The 22,121-nt window shown below is 38.0% G+C and overlaps 1 protein-coding gene across 1 annotated transcript in view; it reads right to left on the reverse strand.

Annotated features, from left to right (window-relative positions):
• Positions 1 to 4,603: 4,603 nt before the first annotated feature.
• Positions 4,604 to 22,121, reverse strand: part of DEPDC1B (DEP domain containing 1B) — a 75,735-nt gene continuing 58,217 nt past the window's right edge. The window contains exons 8-11 of the mRNA XM_004422853.3: positions 13,271 to 13,437; positions 11,363 to 11,539; positions 6,851 to 7,036; positions 4,604 to 5,603 (exon numbers count right to left, since the gene is read on the reverse strand). Of these exons, the coding sequence (XP_004422910.2) occupies positions 5,442 to 5,603; positions 6,851 to 7,036; positions 11,363 to 11,539; positions 13,271 to 13,437 (692 nt within the window). The 3' untranslated portion in view covers positions 4,604 to 5,441. The remainder of the gene's footprint in view (positions 5,604 to 6,850; positions 7,037 to 11,362; positions 11,540 to 13,270; positions 13,438 to 22,121) is intronic.

Raw genomic sequence — 22,121 nt, forward strand, 5'->3', positions numbered from 1 at the left:
TATGTCTATTACATTTGCTAGACCTCAGATATGACTTCCCTGAAGGCAGATGCAGGAATGCGAAGATGTGTGAGAAATCAGAATGAGGAATGGCTGAATTCCATACTCTGCTCACACACAAGGGATATTCAACCTTAAAAATTTGCTGTAGTGGGGCCGGCCTGGTGGCATAGTGGTTAAGTGCACATGCTCCGCTTCAGTAGCCTGGGGTTCTCGGGTTTGGATCCTGGGCGTGCACCAACACACTGCTTGTCAAGCCATGCTGTGGCAGTGTCCCATATAAAGTAGAGGAAGATGGGCATGGATGTTAACCCAGGGCCAATCTTCCTCACACACACACACAAAAAAATTTGCTGTAGTACTCTCAAATTTTCTGTATGGAACACTCGTGATAAATTTCTTATCATAGTCTCTCAGAGCAATGACAATCCTTATGATATTTTCTACTCATCATTTCTAAAAAATATAAGCAATTATACATAAAAACAAAAACTACCTTAAAAATCATACCTACAAATAAAGCAAATACATGATTGCATCCACAGAGCTTCAAAGAAATACTTTGTTTTCATCACTGTTGCAGTTTGTGGGAATTTGTGGGAAACTCAACGAAAAATCTTCAGCAGATATTTGTAGAAAGTGACCAGGAGAAACTGGAAATGAATTTGGCAAAGCTAGGTTAGAATAATGAAACAGTGCAGATCAAAAAGAAGTTTGAGATCTTAAATTTTAGAAAGTACAGGCTGAAAAATAACATCTGAGCTTATACATAAGTACCTAAAAAGTGCTCACAAAAACCACAAAACAGTGCTCACTGGGAGACAATAAGACATCTTAGTCAGGAGCTCTGGAGTCACAGAGCTGGTTGTGACGGCCTACTAAGTCACTCACAAGCTGGGTAAACCAGTCTTTCTGAGTCCCAGTTTCCTGAGCTGTAAAATGGACGTAAATTCCATAATAGAGGCTATAGGAATTTAACAGACTAGACATACCTGAAGAAAGAAGTGCTGAAATGGAAGAAAGCCTGAAGAAATTATCCAGAATGCAACACAGGAAGACAAAAATAAGGAAGCTACGTGAGAGACTGAGAAACAGAGAGGACAGAGTGAGAAGAGCTAAAATATGTTTAATTAGAGATTCAAAGGCAGAGGAGAGCTTGTAACAAAGGCAACATTTAAAGTGATAAAAGACCTCAGTCCTCTTATCTAAGAAGACCCACAAATCCCAAGCAGAAAAATCGTTTAAAAAGTATATCACGTAAACTAGATACATCATCATAAACTGCAGACTACCAAAGAGAAAAATCTTAAAAAGCAGCCTGCCAAAAAAAGACACATTATCTATAAAGGAGAGACAGAGTGGCAGCTGACTTCTCAACAGTAACAGTAAGAGCCAAGTAACAAAGGAAAGATACTACAATGTACTGAAATAAAATAACTACCCACCTAGAATTCAACATGCAGCCAAAATATCTTTAAAGAATGAGGACATTCTTTATACTGAATTGTACACTTAAAAATGATTAAAATGGCAAATTTTATGTTACATATATTTTACCACAACTTTAAAAAACCAAAAATGTAACACATTGAAAACCACTGACTTATGTACTTTAAATGGGTTAATTGTATGGTATGTCGATTATATCTCAATAAAGCTGTTAAAAAAAGAATAAGGGCAAAATAAAAAAAGTTTTCAAATAAACAAAAACCAGCAAACCCTTAGTAAGATAAATTCTAAAGAATGTACTTTAATAAGAAGGAAAAAAGTGGTAAAATACGTGTGTAAGTCAAATAAACAAGAACTATATATATTAACCATATAGGTTTAAAAATAATAAAATTAAAACACATAACAATAATACCTAATTTGGGAGGATGTTCTTAGTGCTTTAAGATCCCTGAATAGTCTAAGACAAGAGTAAAAGGTTTTGACTCACTTTAAACTTTGATAAATTAGTATGCAAGATGTAATTTCCAGGGACCCAACAAGATTAGAAACAAGTGCTTAAATTTCAAATTAGTAGAAGAAAACATGAAATTATTTTTTAAATCCAAACAAAGGCAAGAAACTGGAGACAAAGAGTTAGTTAGAAAGCATCAATTAAGATTTATACCTAAATATAGAGTAATTATATTAATTTGTATAAATGTTACAGTTAAAAATAAAGATTGTTGGGCCGGCCCTGAGGTGTAGTGGTTAAGTTCAGCGCACTCCGCTTCAGGGACCCAGGTTCAGGGGTTCTGTTCCCTGGGCGTGGACCTACACCACTTGTCAGGCATGCTGAGGTGGCAACCCACACGCATAATAGAGGAAGGTTGGCACAAATATCAGCTCAGGGCAAATCTTCCTGACCAAAAAAATAAGAAAATAAATAAAGATCGTCAAGTTGGGGTCTTAAAAAAATAATCCAAATATACGCGTTTATAAGGGACACAACTAAAATATAAGAATACTGAAAGATTGCAAACATGCATTATTAGAGATAAGACATTTCATAATGATAAAAAAATGAAGGAGGTAAGAAGGGAGGGAGGAAACAAGAATTGGAAAGTGTATTGTAGTTTTCATTTCATAATAAACTACCCCAGAATTAAGTGGCTTATTTATTATCACATAGCTTCTGCGGGTCAGGAATCCAGGCACAGCTTAGCTGAGTCCTCTGGCTCAGGGTCTCTCATAGGCTGCAATCAAGGTGTCAGCTAAGGCTGCCTTCATCTCAAGGCCCGACTAAGGGAGGATCTGCTTCCAAGATCCTTCACATGGCTGTTGGCAGGCCTCAGAAGATCTACTTCCAAGCTCACTCACATGGCTGTTGGCAGGCCTCCTGTCCTAACTGGCTATTGGGCAGAGACATGAGTTCCTCACCTGATGGGCCTCTCCACAAGGCAGCTCACAACAGGGTAGCCAGCTTTCCTCAGAGCAAGCCAGAGAGAGTGAGACAGAGGGCAAGCGAGACGGAAGCCAGAATCTTTTTGTCATCTAATCTCAAAGTGATATCTTGTCGCTTTTGCTGTATTCTATTTGTTAGAAGTGTGTCACTAGGTCCAACCCACACTCAAGGGGAGGAAATTACACAAGGGTATAAATACCAAGAGGCAGGGATCACTGGGGACATTTTATATGCTGTCAACCAAAGAAATAAAAAACAAAAACTCTCATTGTTTGCTTATTATGTGATGAATGTAGAAAATCCAGAAGAACCACACTTGATGTTTAGAATTAATAGGAAAGTCTAGCAAAATTGTTGCATATAAAAATCAGTTTTATACTATATGTAGACAACAAACGGAAAATTTAAATTCTAAAATAACCTCATTTACAATAGGATCAAACACCAAAGTATTTACCAGTTGAATAATAACTGTTGAAAACTAGGGGTGGGCACTATTATCTCTACTTTTACATGTATTTGAAAATTTTGATACTCACATTTTTTTACAGTATCAAATACCTAGGAACAAATCTAACAAAGGTTTGCAAAGAATCTTTGCAGAGAAATTTAAATTTTTTCTCATTTATTCTAAATAAATGGAGGGGTAAACTATGTTTATGGACCGGAAGACTTAATATTGTAAAGCTAGCAATTCTCAATTCCTACAATCCAAATCAAAATCTCAACAGCACGTGTGTGCTAATGTGTGTGTGTGTGTGTGTGTGTGTGTAGTTTGCCGAGCTGATATCAAAATTAGAACATAAGGGAAAAAGTCAAAAAAAACATGGAAAAAATCTTCAGCCATATAAATAATGCAAAGTAAAACCATAATGAGATACCATTACACACCCACCACATTGACAATTCATGCTCTGACAATAGGAAGTTTTGGTAAGGATGTTAAGCAAAGGAACTCTTATACCCTGTTGACGAGAGAGTTAATTGGTACAACCAATTTGAAAGTTGGTATTATCCACTCATCAATTTCACACTTAGGTGGTGGTTATATTTTATGATCTCTCCATAAATATGTTATACATTAAAAAAAAAAAAAGTAATCTTAAGAGAAAGAAAACAGTAACAAATATTTCCAAAGATAAGCAATAGGAAAGGAGACTCTGTTTGGAGGGCAAATACTGCAGAAAGTAGACTTATCTCTAAACTTTGCTCTAAATAGAATTCCAAGGTCTGAGAATAAATCCTGAAACGAAAAATCTCCCATTACTTTACATATTTGAAGGTAAGGTGGTACCTAAACCAACAGGAATACTTTTATCCATTTTTAAGTAAGCAAAATCTGAGTCATTGTGGGAGGCATTCTGCTACCAAGGAACCGGGGCAGATCTCAAGTGCAAGGAAAAACTGAGTCCAGAGAGCAGAGTAAGCTGATTAGTGAGCCTTACTCTTAGCTTTTTGGGTAATTGCTCTCAGAAGCAGCCTTCCAGATGCTCCATAATCTAAGTGTACTACAATCTGCAAAAGGGCAGATGCAAAGCAAAAGAAACAGACAAAGCACCCTCCTAAAGGCTAGGACAAAAGCCCAAATCTTGCTTCTTATTTTATCATGGAAATAAATGACTGATGTGAGAACACTGGCCAAGACAATGATGTTTAGCGTTTGAGGATGCTCTCTAACCTACCTAAATAAATGCCAAAAAAGAAACACCATTTACAGTATAAAAAACAGTATTTATTTACATTCCACTTACTTTCAAAAGGATGAGGAAGCTGTGGAAAATATATTTATAAAGGAAGTAGTCTCATTTTACTTAACCCACTTGTGTTCTCCACGAAACAACAAAGATTTGACCTAGAAATGGTATAAGAGATGCAAAGAATTTATCCAGTTCAATTTTCCACCTCTAGCCAAGACTGAAATCATACCATAGCAGGCAGACGAAAACCTACTCCACTTACAGGTAACACCAATGAATATACATGTTATAAAAGAACCAGCTTTAGTAAAATCTGTCATAGCATCCAACAAATCTGTAATAAAGACACAGCCATCATAATATAGGACATTAAGAATCTTTGTGCAACAATGAAAAACACAGAATTTACACAGGAGAAATCACAATTGGCTATTAAGTCAATAGCATCACAGTAACAGTACCCAGTGTCTTTCTTATTCAAGTATATACACTATTTTTAAGACTTGGTTATAACAAAGACATCAGTAACTAGGATGTATACCCAATTATTTTATAAACATCATGAAAAACAACAAATAAAAAATGAAAATATCCTTAAATTTTGTAACAATTACAAACATGTTAACATTACCACTATATATTTGTCTCATAATTTTTAACTGATTTGTACACTTTAAAAATAGCATTGAGTTTTATAAAAATACTGATAATGGCTCAACATTTTGTGAAGTCAGATAATCCTCATATTTCAGTAGTCTACATTTTCTGTTCTTTCTCCCACCACCACAGTCCTTCTCTTACCACCCATTTACTCAAAACAACAGCAGAGACCTCTAACAACTACAGAAGTACTACATCCGAAAACTTCTCGTTCTTTGAAATGGTTGGAAAGGGTTTTTCAGTGCCCACATTAGCAGCTGTGGTTTCGGTTTAGGTTTTTCAGGAAACAGAAGTGCTTCACTTTCTGGTGTAGGAAATCGTTCTTGGTAGACTTCAGGGTAGGATTTTTGAAACTAAAAAAAAAAGATCCAAGATGAATCAAAAAAACAGATAAGAGCCAATAAAATTGGGCAATCATTTTAAAATAGGAATTTCTGATCCCATTCTTTCCTGTTTTTGTTTTGTTTTAATGTTTATTGCTTTCCATCAGAAAAGGGAACAAATAAGAAAACAGATCGCAATCAGAGTCACTTCAACACAAATCTATTTCTTCTGGTTGAATCATTTGATTCCAATTTCTGTAGATCTAATTCATCTTTAATTTCATCCAATCTTCAAATAAACTTCTCATTTCAGTCACATTTCTTAAAATTTTCCCCACTGCCACTATAAACAGACCTCACTTTAAAAACATTCATGGATAACTCTGACTTGAAAGCAACGTCTGCTCTACGCAGCTGGAGACAGTCCTGGCCCGCCCGCATCCCCGTCTCCTGGCTCATCCACCTCAGCCCGCCCGCTTCTGCCCAGACGGAGAGGACACACCCCCTACGGCTTCAGGAAAAGCTAACCGAGAAGCAATATGTTTTCCCTTTGATCTTCACCACAGACCTTCTCCAAAATTACTGAGCAAAACATGATTGAGCGTCTAGAACCCTGCTGCCCTGTGTAAAATTCTATAAGTGTGGTATGACCAACAAGGAAGCTATGCAGGATTAAGTCTTTAAAAATAAAAACCACTCACTTAATCTTGGGTCCATACTTTAAGAATGGTCAAAGTAAACCCATTTTGAGTTGAAAACTATTCTCTGAAATTAAGCCATCTTGTCTGACAGGAACTAAAAACTTTTAGTGACGCCTGAGGTAAGAACCCAATTTGATATCGGCTATCTAAAACCAACGGTTTTTAAATTCTAGACATTTTATATTTGTGAATTCAGTCTGACTTCGCCTTTCAAAAAACTCAAAAGAAATCTGTCCTCATTTGATAGCTTCTCTAAATTTAAAATAACTGTTCCACTAAACCACATCATGCCACATATCGAAATAAAAGACAAATACTAGAGAACAAGCTCCATAAATGAAGAGTTCAGTAACTGTAAAAGGTTACACTGGAGAATAAAGATGTGGGAAACTGATCACAACTGTGTAAATCAATGAGAATTCTGGAATATCTGAACTGAATAATATACTTTCAAAACTGCTATGTCTCAGAAGATGAGATTCATACGAAACCTATTAAAACAGAGAATAAAAAGAAAAAACAATGTAAGAACAGTAGGGAAAAGAAGAAATGACTTATAAAGATTATCCTTTTTACCTGCTTCAGTTTTTTCTTCTTCTCTTTGTTGGAGAGTTTCGTATCCGTTATGACTTCCTCTAACAAGGCTGCTAGGGGTTCCTGGGAGCCATATGCTCTTTGGTATTCAAATTCCTCTGGACTGATTTGACGGCAAAACGATGGGGCAGATAAAGTGATATCCATATCGGCTCCCGGATATTTTATCTGAGGCAAAAGGATTAGTAGTAAAAGGGAAAAGTGTATTTTCAAATAAATTACTAAAATTAGTTCAGATCAAGTACAACATATCTCTTACTAGGAATGCCGTGTCATTCCTCAATTTAATTGGGGAAAATTCTATATTAAAAAGTAAAAGTGTTTCCATAACTTCAAAAAAAAATCACTTAAAGCCACAGTTTTAAATATAACATTTTTACCTTTTTAAACCCAAGAGCCATTTTAATAAACAAAAAGCCTTGTACCCTCTTTTAATAAGATCTGAAATTGAAATATAAACTAAACACATCGACTAAAATGATTCAAAACAGTTAAAATGTTGAACATTTTAGTCTGATGCTCCCTCCCTTGGGGATGGACAGAGGTGCACATTTAGCTCAGCTGTTATGTAGAGAGACCACTGCAACCATCTCCTAACACGGTAATAGTGAGAATCAAGGGAAAACAACAAGTGTGCAGACACTGCACAGGGCTAAAGGGAGAAGCGAGAAATAAGAAGAAAAAAGATACAAAGACCTTGGAATAAATGAGCATTCATTAAAAATCCTTAATTTCAGATTCCAAGAGGTTCATCTTCTCAAAAATATAGCACCTACTGTTCTGTAGTGGATAAAATTGCTACTATTACATTTACTTCTCTAAGGTTTTTTTTTTTTTCCAGAAGCTACAGTTAAAAATAGATATGTTGCTGAGAGGGGTTATTGCGTTAAGTACATTCCATGCCTCAACATCAGTTTATCAAGTCAATTAGTGACAACCTAAGAGAGGCAGACCAGAACCATAAGGGAAAGGGGCATACACAGGACACTTCCTTTTTTATTTGAAGCAAGGTCAGAAAAAGCAGGAAAGGGCCAGAATAAAGGGTGAGTGAGGCCCAGGTACAGTGTGACAGCCAGAGGCCTAGGACATGGGAAAACACTAGATACTATGATAAAAGAGTGCAAGAGGAAGAAGAGGGTTGCTGCCAAGACCCATAGAAGGTTGGTGTCAAAACAATGCCTACTCACAATTTATCCATGCCAGGGTCAGCCCTGAAACTGCCCAAACCAATTCACCAGAACAGTCCAAGGGACACTGTTCATTTTCAGAGGAGCACTGCCCTAAACGTGATATGACATAGGAGCTGAGCAGCCTGTGAGAGAACAGAAATCTATAGGCTCCGAGGGCTAAAGCAAACAATTATTTGGCAATTTGACTGTAAGAGAGGAAATGTAATTGGACAATTGAGTAGTTACTGATTCTATTCAGTGCCATCCCAGTGCCTCTTTACAAGATCATGTTAATCTGCAGTTAAATTAATCATCATAGCTCAGCCTTCTGATCTGCAACTCACAGCAAAGGGCTCAGAGGTATAAGTTGCTGCAATGTATGCCTGTGCTCTGTGAATACACAACCTAGCAAGTATACAGAGCAACACAGTTATTGCTATCATTTTTCCTTGCAGAAATTCAGAGAAGTATTTCTTTTCTTTTTTACATTTTTTTTTTTTTAAAGTTTGGCTCATAAAAATGTCAGGGGGAGAGGGGGAGATTAAACTAAAACACTAGTGAATATTACACTTTTCACCCATTAAAATGGCAAAGGTATGTATGTATGTGTTAATGATAATACCCAAAGTAGGCTAAAGTGCAAAGAAATGAACACTTTCTTATACCACTGATAGGAAAGTAAATTGGAACAATCATTCTAAAGGGAAATTGAGCAACATGCAATCAATATTTAAAATATGTTCATGGCCTTTGACCATGTGATGCTGCTCCTAGGAATTTATCCTTAAAAATAATCACTGATGATGGGGCCCGCCCCATGGCCTAGTGGTTAAGTTCAGCGTGCTCTGCTTCAGCAGCCAGGGCTCGGTTCCCAGGCACAGACCTACACCACTGGTCAGTGGCCATGCTGTGGCAGCAGCTCACATACAAAATAAAGGAAGACTGGCATAGATGTTAGCTCAGAGCAAATCTTCCTCAAGCAAAATAATAATAATAATAACAACAACAACAACAATAATAATAATCACTGATCAACAAAAAAAAAATCTAGCTATAAAAATATTTATTATTAGGGGCCAGCCCTGTGGCATAGTGGTTAAAGTTCAGCACATTCCACTTCAGTGGCCCGGGTTCATGGGTTCAGACCCCGGGCGTGGACCTACACCACTTGTCAGCGGCCATGCTGTGGTGGCAACCCACATACAAGATAGAGGAAGACTGGCAACAAACATTAGCTCAGGGCAAATCTTCCTTAACAACAACAACAACAACAATATATATATACTTACTGTTATATTGCTAGCAAAATAGGAAAGAAAAAATGGAAACAATCTAAATATCAACCAAAGAAAACCACTTAAATAAATTATGGTATATCCATATTATAGAATACTATGTTACCAACAATAATGATATTGTGGAATAATATAACAATAATGATGATAATAACAACAACAGCAGCTACCAATTGAGGACTTACTATGTGATAAACATTATTCTAAGCACTTTACATGTCTTAAGCCATTCGAGCCCCAAAACAACCCTAGGAGGTAGGTATTAACTATTATTATCCCATTTTACAGATGAGGAAAAAGAGACATCAGCGCAGACGCTGAAGCAGAGACACGTTATACAACATGTCTAAGGTCACACAGCTAAAAAAGGGCACGTCAGGAATTCAAACACCATTTAGGTCCAGAGTCTGTGCTCTTGGGCACACTAGCAACGATCAAGAATATTTTATGACATGGGAAATTTTTTTTGTATTAAGTAAGAGAAAGTAACTTAAAAGAGAGAGGAGAAGGAAGGGAGGGAGGGAGGAAGGGAAGAGAAGAAAGAGAAGGAAAGAAAAGATACAGAAAAACACCTGAAAGACTGTAATTCTGACTGAACATTTGGTGTTACTCGGATAGCTTTTGGTGTGTACTTTCTGTATTTTCCAAATTCCTTCAACATATCAGTTTGATAATTACCAAAAAATAGAAATAATTTTTTTTTTTTTTTTGTAGGGAAGATCAGCCCTGAGCTAACATCCGTGCTAATCCTCCTCTTTTTTTGCTGAGGAGGACCGGCTCTGAGCTAACATCTATTGCCAATCCTCCTCCCTTTTTTTTCCCCCCAAAGCCCCAGTAGATAGTTGTATGTCATAGGTGCACATCTTTCTAGTTGCTGTATGTGGGACGCGGCCTCAGCATGGCCGGAGAAGCGGTGTGTCGGTGCACGCCCAGGATCTGAACCCCGGCTGCCAGTAGCGGAGTGCACGCGCTTAATCACTAAGCCACGGGGCCGGCCCTAGAAACAATTTTTATGTTGATTTTTCAATTGCACACTGGAAACACTGAACAGTTATTGACTTTATAAGACTTTGGGAGGCAGCCGTTCACTGCCCCTATTGTGGAGCCTCAAAAAGTGCTTAAGTGAAAAGCGATCCAATCATTCAGGAGGAGCGAGCGGACCGTCGGCCTGCCTTTACCAAGAGTTTCTGCTCCCACAGGCTGACACACAAACCCCACTTTGGGGCCACATAATAGTCATATATTACATTTCTCTTGTGTTGTTTTAATATAATAACAACAACAACAACAACAATAATAGCTACCTTTCAAAGAGTACCTGCCATATGTCAGACGTTTGTGCTAGGGGTTTTACAGTACAGTATCCTACTCTTGACAACAGCTTTGTTGAGCAGGTATGGCCTATTTAACACCTGTGGAAACTGAAGTCCAGAGAGCTTAAGGGATTTGTCCAGAGCCACACAACCAGGAAAGAGGGTAGCCAGGAGTTTGGCCTAGGTCTTCATGGCTCCAAAGCGGCCTCCTTCTCCCACACCACGTTTTGTAGAGGCAGTATGGTGTGGTACTTACGAGCACTGATTCTGGAGACTGATTATCTCAGTTTGAATCCTGGCTCTGCGACCTTGGACAAGTTACTTAAGTTCTCTGTGCCTCAGCTTTCTCATCCAAAAAATACAAATACTAATAGTACCTCTAGGTCCCAGGGCTACTATGAATTGAGACATGTATTGTCTCATGACATAAATCATTTCCATCAGGAAGTATACGTAGATTCTGAATAAACTCATTAAAGAAATTTGCCATCAAAAGTATACGATAATGATTGACATAACAAAACCAAGTAGGCATTCCATAAATTTTCAATAATAACAGACACATGTTGTGCTTACTGTGTGCCAAGCCCTGTTGTAAGCCTTGTTTGTACACATTAATTCATTTAATCCTCATAACATAAAGTCCCAAGAAGCCTAGCAAACTTACACAGCTTTGCGCCGGCAATTTTATAGGATTGGTAATATCCCTTCCTTTACCTGGACTCTTCGTAGATGAGCCACACGCTCCTCTATGGAGGTCTGCAAGGCCATGGGGACTTTCAGAATCTCTTGGTAATTGTCCATCAGAAACGTCACCAGCCTAGCAGCTAATAACTCATCCAAGTCCACTTCATCCTTGGAACACAAGATGCAACGGGAAAATGTCTGAACCATCTAAAAGAAAAAGTGGGGGGCGGGGGGGGTAAACAAACACAGATGAGTTTTTTTTTTTTCCTACTCGGAACTGAGTGCAGTCTAATTTGCAAAAAGCAAATGTGACTAGTCAGTGAGAAATGGCCCACAGCACAGGGAGCACATCCTACCTGGCACCTGGCCACACCTGGTCATCTCAGATGGGCTGATCTTCTCGTCAAGCAGAATGAAGAGAAGGTGCATCTCCTCTCACAGAGACTTAGCAGAGATACTTGTCTGAGCAGTTTTTAAAGGCACCCCCTTTACAGACAATTTTAAATATATGTTTAAACAAATTTTGAAAATTATTAACACCACCATGACTTGGATCATGTAGCACTTTTAAGTTCAAAGTACTTTATAGCCATTTAGTCTAATAATATCCTAATTCCATTATTGATTTGTTTTTTGAATCTGCTGGCACAATCTATGTGCCTCAACTGTTATATTTTTTCCTAGTTAACTGTCATTTTCTCTAGGATTTTGTATGTACGTTTGATAATCACCTTTGAACAAAACCATGAGACTTTACAAGAAGTACATTAAGTGACAAAGACTCTCTTTATGGTGAGCAGAAATATAAAAAATAGTATAGCAGTTGCTTCCATAGAATACATATTAACTACTCCATTCTTAATACTAGCCTTTGGATGGATTTTCTTTTTCTTTTCCTACTAATTTTATTGCTGACGATATTATTTCAAAACCTATAAGCACGAAATCATGTAATTCCGTTTAATAAGACTTCATTTTACCCACACAGTGCAGACGATACTTTATCTTCACTCACATCCTTGTGGACAGAGACACACACAGAGATTCTTTACCTGGAGACTATGGACCCCAGGGAATCCCTGAATGCCTTGAAATTGTATGCAAAATTTTACACATGCATTCTTTTGGGGAAAACGTGCAAAGTTTTCTTCAGCTTTTCAAAAAGGTCCATTAGCCCCCCTACCCATCCACCAGAGGAGCACTCAGTGCTCCTCTGATCTTCCTCCACACTTCTAAACCCGGGCCAGTGGCCCCCCAGGGGTACACAGAGGTTCACCAGGATATAGAAAGGACGTACATCCCAATGAAGCAACAATTTGGCTCCAAGACTTTTTTTGAGGAAATCTAAGAAATTTTGGTAGTAAGTAATTCTAAACATAAACCCTATTTTAAAACATAGGCTGTTATTACAAAGTAGAATTCAAAATTAGCATATGTTTTTAAGCAGAATTGAGAGTATTTTAAGAAATGCCCTCAACTCATGGACCCTAGATCATACAAGTTCTCTTTCTCCTTCCAAGTAGTCTGGTCCAACTTTATACGTTACTTCTCCCCTCTTTACTCCGTTATATATGCTGCATCCCTCCCACTGGTTATGGTAACAGAGGGTCTGCAACTCTTTTTGTCCTGGAGGAGAGAATGTTGATTTCTTGAGACAACTTATCCTTTCTGTCCATCCTTCCTTCTCCTTGTGTTAACAATAGGCAGGAGGCAGCAGAGATCTCGACACTCAGAGTTCAGCCCGACTCGCTCTACTTTTCAGTAGGTTCTTTAAGACACTAAAACCAAAAGCACAATACCAGTCTGGGTGGACTCCAAGCCACGGCTCTTTAAGGAAGCCTGCCTTGTACCTTCCTCTGGTTCCCAGCTACTAAACTTTACTCGGGTGAAATTTACTCAAAAAACTCAAGTCATGCTAGACATTAGAAATCAACTTACCAGTGTTCGGGTGCCAAAGCCATCACACAGTGGCGGCATCTCCTTATTTAAGCAGATCCTTGCCATCATCCTCATCAACAGCTGTAACTTTCTCCTATTTTCAGGTGGCAGGAGGAGGCAGCAAATCTGAAATGCTTCAATGGCCATTTTCTCTTTCTGTAACAAACCTGATTTAGGAAAAAAGTTTTTAATTTTTTAAAATCTATAGCCTACTTGAATCTACTATGTTCACATATTTACAAAATATATATTACTAAACTTATATAAAACAGGTTCACGTATTCAACTATACTGAGCCAATTGATCATAGATCCACTGTCACTCACAAATCAGCATAGAAAACGCAAACCATCAACTAGGGATGACAAATATATAGAACAAATACATTTCCTCCTTCCACACCCTTCACAGATATAACTAAATTTTCATAGCATCTTTTCCCACTGAATCAAGAGCAGTCAAGTGAAGCCTAACCTAACCCTTAACACTTACACCGACAACAGGTCCAAGATAGCATGAGAAAGAACATGACGGTGCCATCACTGCCCTGAATTCTCTCCCATTGTATTATTTCCTCATGAGGAGCTGGGTCACCATCTTGCATGACTCTCGAAGACTAAATAATAGGACTAATGCTCCTATAGTCAGTCCACTGCCAAATGGCTCCATTTCTTTCTAAATAACACCTGTCAACCAACCCTTCCTCCCACTTAAGCTATTTTTTCTAGCTAAGCGTGCTGATTCAAGGGTGTTACATGCCATCCCTCCTCACCCAGGAAGATTTTGCTAAATACCAGGGTATTCTAATATTGTGGTCTCTTCAATCGTATTTGTCCCTGGACATACCCATATCCAAGCCTGCTAAAGAGATGAAACTGCTTTCACCAATTTATTGGTCTATATCCAACCTTTCCAAGCTCCCACTGGTCTCTGACTTGGAGGCAAAACCATCTTTTACATTCAATAAATATTTTCTGACGATGTATGATATGCCAGGAACTCTGTTAGGTCCTGGAAATACAGATATATACCAGGTCCCTTCCTTTGAAGAGCGTATGTACTGTGAGAAGGAGAGACCTTCTGGAAGGGCCATATTAGAGGAACTCTAAGTCATTCGATATGACTGCAGTATAGGCCATGAGGATGAGGGCTTGGTATAGAAGTGAAGCTAAAAAGGCTGGCAGAGAACAACAAAAGACCCCGAATAGTTAAAGGAATCCTGAGAAAAAAGAACAAAGCTGGAGGTATCACACTCCCTGATTTCAAAATATACTACAAAGCTATAGTAACCAAAACAGCATGGTACTGGCACAAAAACAGACACACAGATCAATGGAATAGAATCGAAAGCCCAGCAATAAACCCACACATCTATGGACAGCTAATCTTTGACAAAGGAGCCAAGAACATACAATGGGGAAAAGAAAGTCTCTTCAACAAATGGTGTTGGGAAAACTGGATAGCCACATGCAAAAAAATGAAAGTAGACCCTTACCTTACACCATACACAAAAATTAACTCCAAATGGATTAAAGACTTGAATGTAAGACCTGAAACTGTGAAACTTCTAGAAGAAAACATAGGCAGTACACTCTTCGACGTCAGTCTTAGCAACATCTTTTCAAACACCATGTCTGACCGGGCAAGAGAAACAATAGAAAAAATAAACAAATGGGACTACATCAAACTAAAAAGCTTCTGCACAGCAAAGGAAACCATTAACAAAACGAAAAGACAACCTAACAATTGGGAGAAGATATTTGCAAACCATACATCTGATAAGGGCTTAATCTCCAAAATATATAAAGAACTCATGCATCTCAACAACAAAAAAACTAACAACCCAATTAAAAAATGGGCAAAAGACCTGAACAGACATTTCTCCAAAGAAGAGATACAGATGGCCAACAGACACATGAAAAGATGTTCAAAATCACTAACTATCAGGGAAATGCAAATCAAAACTACAATGAGATATCACCTCACGCCCGTCAGAATGGCTATAATTAACAGGACAGGAAACAACATGTGTTGGAGAGGATGTGGAGAGAAGGGAACTCTCATACACTGCTGGTGGGAGTGCAAACTGGTGCAGCCACTATGGAAAACTGTATGGAGCTTCCTCAAAAAATCAAGGTTAGAACTACCATATGATCCAGCTATTCCACTGTTGGGTATTTATCCAAAGAACTTGAAAACACCAATATGTAAAGGTACATGCACCCCTGTGTTCATTGCAGCGTTATTCACAATAGCCAAGACTTGGAAGCAACCTAAGTGCCCATCAAGGGACGAATGGATAAAGAAGATGTGGTATATATATACACAATGGAATACTACTCAGCCATAAGAAACGATGAAATCCAGCCATTTGTGACAACATGGATGGACATTGAGGGTATTATGCTGAGTGAAATAAGTCAGAGGGAGAAGGTCAAATACCGTATGATTTCCTTCATTAAGTAGTAGATAATAACAACAACAAACAAACACATAGGGACAGAGATTGGATCGATGGTTGCGGGGGAGGGGGAGGGAGGAGGGTGAAAGGGATAATTCGGTACATGTGTGTGGTGATGAGTTGTAGTTGGTGTTTTGGTGGTGAACATGATGTAGTCTGTGCAGAAGTGGAGGTGTAGTGATGTACACCTGAAATTTTTACAATGTTGTAAACCAATGTTACTGCAATAAACAAAAAATTTAAATAAATAAATAAATAAATAAATAAATAAAATCATTATTCCATTGGGAAAAAAAATAAAATAAAATAAAATACACAAATAAAAAAAAAATTTCTTTGTTAAGATACTGTTAAACTAATACATAAAAATTACATCCATCTTATCTTTACAAAAAAAAAACTCTATTACTAAATTCTAAACTTCCAGTTGCTTGCATGGAAAAAGCTAAACTTGGAGTTGGCCATGATTTCAGGCTTTATAAAAATTATGTGAGATGGCCCAGGTAAATCTGTCTCAGGAATTTGTCTAAACAAACCTACACACTGGGAGATGAAAGGCCACCCTGGACTTACAAATATCACAACTCACTGTCCTCCCTCCCCGAGACTCCCCTTTCCTCCCTTCGGCCACTGATCCCAGCTAAGACTCCTTGCAATTCCTTCCAATTGTCAACCTTCCCACGTCCTGTGAGAACAGAAACCATGTTACTAATCCCCTCCTCCCTTAACTAATCTCCCAAAACAGTGCCCCTGCCTCTGGCAATAGAGGAGCCACCATCAGTAGCTTGAATGGAAAGACGTCCCTGCTGCAAAATATTGAATAATATGGAAGGAGGGGGAGTTGATTACCCCCAAAGCTCAAACAGCAGCATAAAAGGATGAGGTTCCTGAGACTCCCAGCTGGAGCCTGGAAAGCATTTTACCAGAGGGAGAAAAAAGCCCCGTTGTAAGGCCTGGTTAGGTCTGTAATACCATTAGATTTGAACTACAGCTAAGCTACATAATGAATAAGTAGGATTCTCTAAGTTGATCTTGCAATTTAGCCATCCTTTACAGCACTGATTCTTGGGGTGGTGGGGAATTTTCATTGTTGAATTCTGGATTTTGTTGTTTTCTTGAATTTCTGCTGGATCCATTTGTGTCTTATTTTTAAAGCTATTTTTAGGGCAGGACTAGATAAGCTTGTATAGGTATTTTGGGCTCCAGATAGTCTTAACTGCTGGAGGAGAGGAGCAGAACATTGTGTGTTCCAAGCCACCTACTTTTAAAGGTTTAGAACATGACCCATAATTTTGATACAGTTTTCATATAAAATTGAAATATCAATTTGTTTCTGCCCCCCAAAAGTATAAAAATTGGACTCCCAATTCCCCTTACCTACTCTATTTCTTTCCAATTATACATCATCACCTCCTAAATACTACGGAATATACTTATTATGTTACCTACCATTGTCTCCCCTCTGCCCCACTGGAATGTAAGCTCCACAGGGGCAGGGATTCTCATCAGTTTTGTTTATTGATATACCGCCAACAGCTAGAAGGGTAGCTGTTACATCATAGGTGCTCAGTAAATACTTTCTTTGGTAAACGTATAAATGAAAGAATACATGAATGAAGGAATGAGAACAACTCATCCCTTGTTGGGATTGGAGCCAGGATATCTGGGTTAAGTCCCAGCTCCCACTAATTTTTTCTCCTTGAACAAGTCACTTAACCTCTACGAATCCCAATTAACTCAGCAGTAAAATGCTGTGAACAGTCATAAAATCAAGTCAATGTACTGCATTGGGGCTCCTTGGGCTATAATGGGGAGCCCAAGTGAATTGAAAGTTTCAATAGCACTGATCACAGCTACTACAACTACTACATTAAAGTACTAAAACCAACGTCAGGGAGAAAATATGATTTGAATCAGATGCAACTTTGGCTAAGATTTAAGATTTTCTTAAAAACCTGCTTAAGGAAAGTACTGTGCACTGGTACACAGATGCGAGTTTGGCTCTGCGCCTCTGTGATGATAAAGCAGGTAAAATTCCACAATATCCCAACATAGCGATATTATTGAGTAATAAATCATTTAGGAATGCCTTCCTAAACCTTAACTGCCTAAACAATTGCATAACCATATTACATAATGTAAACCATATCACACTACATGTGCATAATTCCGAAAGCCTCTCACAATTATTATTCTGTGGGTCAATGGAAGATTTTCATGCCTGCATTACTATTACATGCAAAGATATTATTATATCTGGCTCCCTGATATTAGAAGGTCCTATAACAACTCTTAAACTTTTCTTGACTTCTGAGCTGAAAGAATGTCGATGTCTATGTCAGCATCAACAAGAGAACTATCACACCATGGCAGCCATATGATAGTTTACCCCTTGCTAACCTAAAGTTTATAAGTCTTTGTTGGAATTGCCTATTAATATATCATGTTGAATGCCAGTCTTAAAACCTAAGTGAAAGTTGGTATTGGTGTTTTGTTTTGTTTTGTTTTCAATCATGTTTCCCATTAAGAAACCGCTGTTGTTAAAATTTTGCCAAGTTCAGTCACTATTTAGATTTTGGAACATCTGCTCTGGTTTAGAATACACAGAGGGCCTACTGGGCAGGTTAGCATAGCAGTTAAGACTATCTGGAGCCCAAAATACCTATACAAGCTTATCTAGGCCTGCCCTAAAAAATAGCTTTAACAATAAGACACAAATGGATCCAGCAGAAATTCAAGAAAATTAACAGCCTAACAGAACAAAGCCCATTCTGTTCAAAGGAAAACAACAAAATCCAGAATTCAACAATGAAAAATTCAGTGTTCAATCAAAATTACTAGACATGCCAAGAAGCAAAAAAGCGTGACCAATATCCAGAAGAAAAAAATCAATAGAAACAGCCCCAAAAATGATGGATAAAGGAATTAGCAGAAAAGTACATTATGAAAGGTATTCTAAATTCTATGTTCACATATTTCAAAGAGTTATGAACACAGTGAGAAGAGAAATGGAAGATATAAAAAAGAACCAAATGGAACTTCTAGAGATGAAAAATCCTGTCTCAGATGAAACATTCACTAAATAAGAACCATAACAGATTAAATACTGCCCCCCCAAAAAATCAAGAAACTTAAATACACAGTAATAAAAACTAGCCTAAATAGAACCAAAGAGAGAAAAAAGTGGGAGAAAAGGAAGAGAGAGGCAGTAACCTATGGGAAAATATCAAGTGACCTAACATATGTGTAATTAGAAAAGGGGAAGGAGGCACAGAAAAATATTTGAAGAAATTATGGCCAAAAAGTTTTCAAATTTGATGAAATCTATAAATCAACAGATCAAAGAAATTCAATGAATCAAAGCACAATAAACACAAAGAACACTCCTTTATATGGCTGAATAATATTCCATTGGATGGATATACTACATTTTATTCATTTATCATTTAATGGGCATTTCAGTTGTTTCCTCTTTGGGGCTATTCTGAGTAATGCTACTATGAACAGTCACGTACAAGTTGTTGTGTGGACATATGTTTTCAATTATCTTGGGTATATACCTAAGAATAGAATTGCTGAAGCACATGGTAACTCCATGTTTAACTTTTTAAGGAACCGCCAAACTGTTTTACAAAATGGCTGTGCCATTTTGAATTCCCACCATCAATGTATGAGGGTTCCAATTTCTCTACATCCTCACTAACACTTGTTATCTACCCTTTTTATTATAGTCATCCTAACAGTGGTATATCATTGCGGTTTTGATTTGCCCAGCTTTGAGGAATAGCACCCTAGAGATGTACAGCTTAGTATTTCTTGATCAACAGATTCAAGAGGATCCCCATGCAGATTTTTGGAGCTCTTTCTCTGTATAACTGCTTTGTATTAGTTTGCCAGGGCTGACAACAAAATATCACAGCCTGGGGCTGGCCTGGTGGCATAGTGGTTATGTTTGTGCACCCCACTTTGGCAGCCCAGGGTTCACGGGTTTGGATCCCAGATGCGGACCTACATGTCGCTCATCAAGCCACACTGTGGCAGCGTCCCACATACAAAATAGAGGAAGACTGGCACAGATGTTAGCTCAGGGACCATCTTCCTCAAGCAAAAAGAGGACTGGCAACAGATGTTAGCTCAGGGCCAATCTTCCTCACTGAAAAAAAATCACAGACTGGGTGGCTTAAACAACATAAATTTATTCTGTCACAGTTCTGGAGGCTAGAAGTCTAAGATCAAGGTATCAGCAGGGTTTGTTTCTCCTGAGACCTTTCTTCCTGGCTTGCAGATGGCCGCCTTCTTGCTCTGACACATGGTTGTCCCTCAGTCTGTGTGTTATCTGTGTCCTAATCTCCTCTTCTTAAAAGGTCTAGTCATATTGGATTAGGGCTACTCATATGATCTCATGTTACCTCAATTACCTCTTTAAAGATCCTAATACAAATACAGTCTCATTCTAGTGTACTGGGGATTAGGACTTCAACATATGAATTTTAGAAGGGACACAACTCAGCCCATAACATTCTCTGGTATTCTGAACCCAGGTCACAGCCTCTTCATCCAATTTCTGTCTCTTCAACTCAGCAAGATTGATATGCTGTGCTTGGGCTCTACTTCCCTGCATCACAGTCTGAAAAGTCCCTCCAGGCAGAAAGCCAGGGCTATCGTAGGGCTCACCTCATTTGTTTCACTTCTGTCACAGATAACAGTCCTACACTGTGGTCCCACGTCTGCAAGCAGCTGCCTCATATTCTGTCCAGTTTTCTATTTGTTTTTTGATAAAAGGGTAAACCCAGTCCCAGTTTCTCCATCATGCTCAAAAGCAGAAGTTCCTCAGTTACTTTTTTAAAAATAAAAACTTGTTCAGGGCTGGCCCAGTGGCATAGCAGTTAAGTTCACGCGCTCCGCTTTGGCAGCCCAGGGTTCGCAGGTTCGGATCCCTGGCACAGACTGACACACCACTTGTCAAGCCATGCTGTGGCGGCGTCCCATATCAAGTAGAGAAAGATGGGCACAGATGTTAGCCCAGGGCCAGTCTTCCTCAGCAAAAAGAGGAGGATTGGCATTGGATGTTAGCTCAGGGCTAATCTTCCTCACCAAAAAAAAAAAAAAAACTTATTCAGCCTTGGGTTTTCACTTGGCAGGTCAAGGATCTTCAAAAAATAATAGCTAACACAAATACATATATTTGTTTGTTTAATCTTCATGACAATGCCAAATCACACAGCTTGTGAGTAGAAAGGCTGGAGTTTGAACCATTTTTACAGTCTGCATTCTTAACACCCATTATATTGCTACTGATAGGAAAAAAATATTCCTCATTCTCATTCCACAATGATATCAGCTCTATTTACTGTATTACAAATTAGATTTAAAATATCATAGCAACTCTTATATAAATAATTTCCTATAATACCTCTAATTTGTAAAATTTCTCCAGTTTCCAAAGAGAAATTGTAAAAAAAACATCATGTCATATACTCGACATTAGAAAAGTAGAGATACTAAGAGCATAGTAAGACAATATAGAACCAAATGACTTTGGAAAAATACTCAACCTCTTTTTCAAATCTACTGAAATTTTCTGAATCTGCAAATGGAAATATAATACTAGTATCAATCTCACAGGGGTATTCTGAAGATTATGAAAAATAATAGTTATATAACAAAATGAGCCCAGTTTTGAGCAATACCCTTTACATTCATAATGTGCAAGAGAATATCTGTATGTTTAATAAAATTAAACACAGAATTAATACAGGAAGATTTTACACATTTCAAACCTTAATTCTGCCAAGCATATATGTTTTTATTTCCTGTTCTGGTACCTATAAGACTACAGGTGAGAAATTAATGTCTTTTGAGTGACTGAAAAGACTTATGAGATCAGTAATATCACCATTTTGTTTGCTTATGAATCCAATGAGATTTTGAAAACCCTGCTCCTTCAACTTGGAAGAGTGAATAACTACTGAATGCCTTCTAGGCCCCAGTTACTATATATTAAGCAATTTTATCTGTTCACATTGAATCATTTTGACTATCCTGTAAAGAAGGAAATATTGCCCCATTTGACAAAGAAACCAAAGCTCAAAGTAGTTAAGATTTGACCCAGAAATTCAGCTGGGATTCAAATCTATGTGCGATTCCTTCTTACGCACAGCTGCATTCTTTACTTGGATTATCCCGTCAATAGGAGGATAGCTTTCTGAAACAACAATAGTTATCAACCTCCTCTCAATAAACTCTACTTGGTTTTTATTTGGTGCTAAAAATGAATGGTCAGCAATTATTAATTATCAATTAAAAGACTAAACTCTTTACTTAATACCATACTCTATATGCATACTAACACTCATAGGCATACTTTTCTTGGCTACTATCCTAGATACT

The sequence above is a fragment of the Ceratotherium simum genome, chromosome 18 (genome assembly GCF_057802395.1).
Source record: "Ceratotherium simum simum isolate JZ-2026a chromosome 18, ASM5780239v1, whole genome shotgun sequence".
NCBI lineage: Eukaryota > Metazoa > Chordata > Mammalia > Perissodactyla > Rhinocerotidae > Ceratotherium > Ceratotherium simum.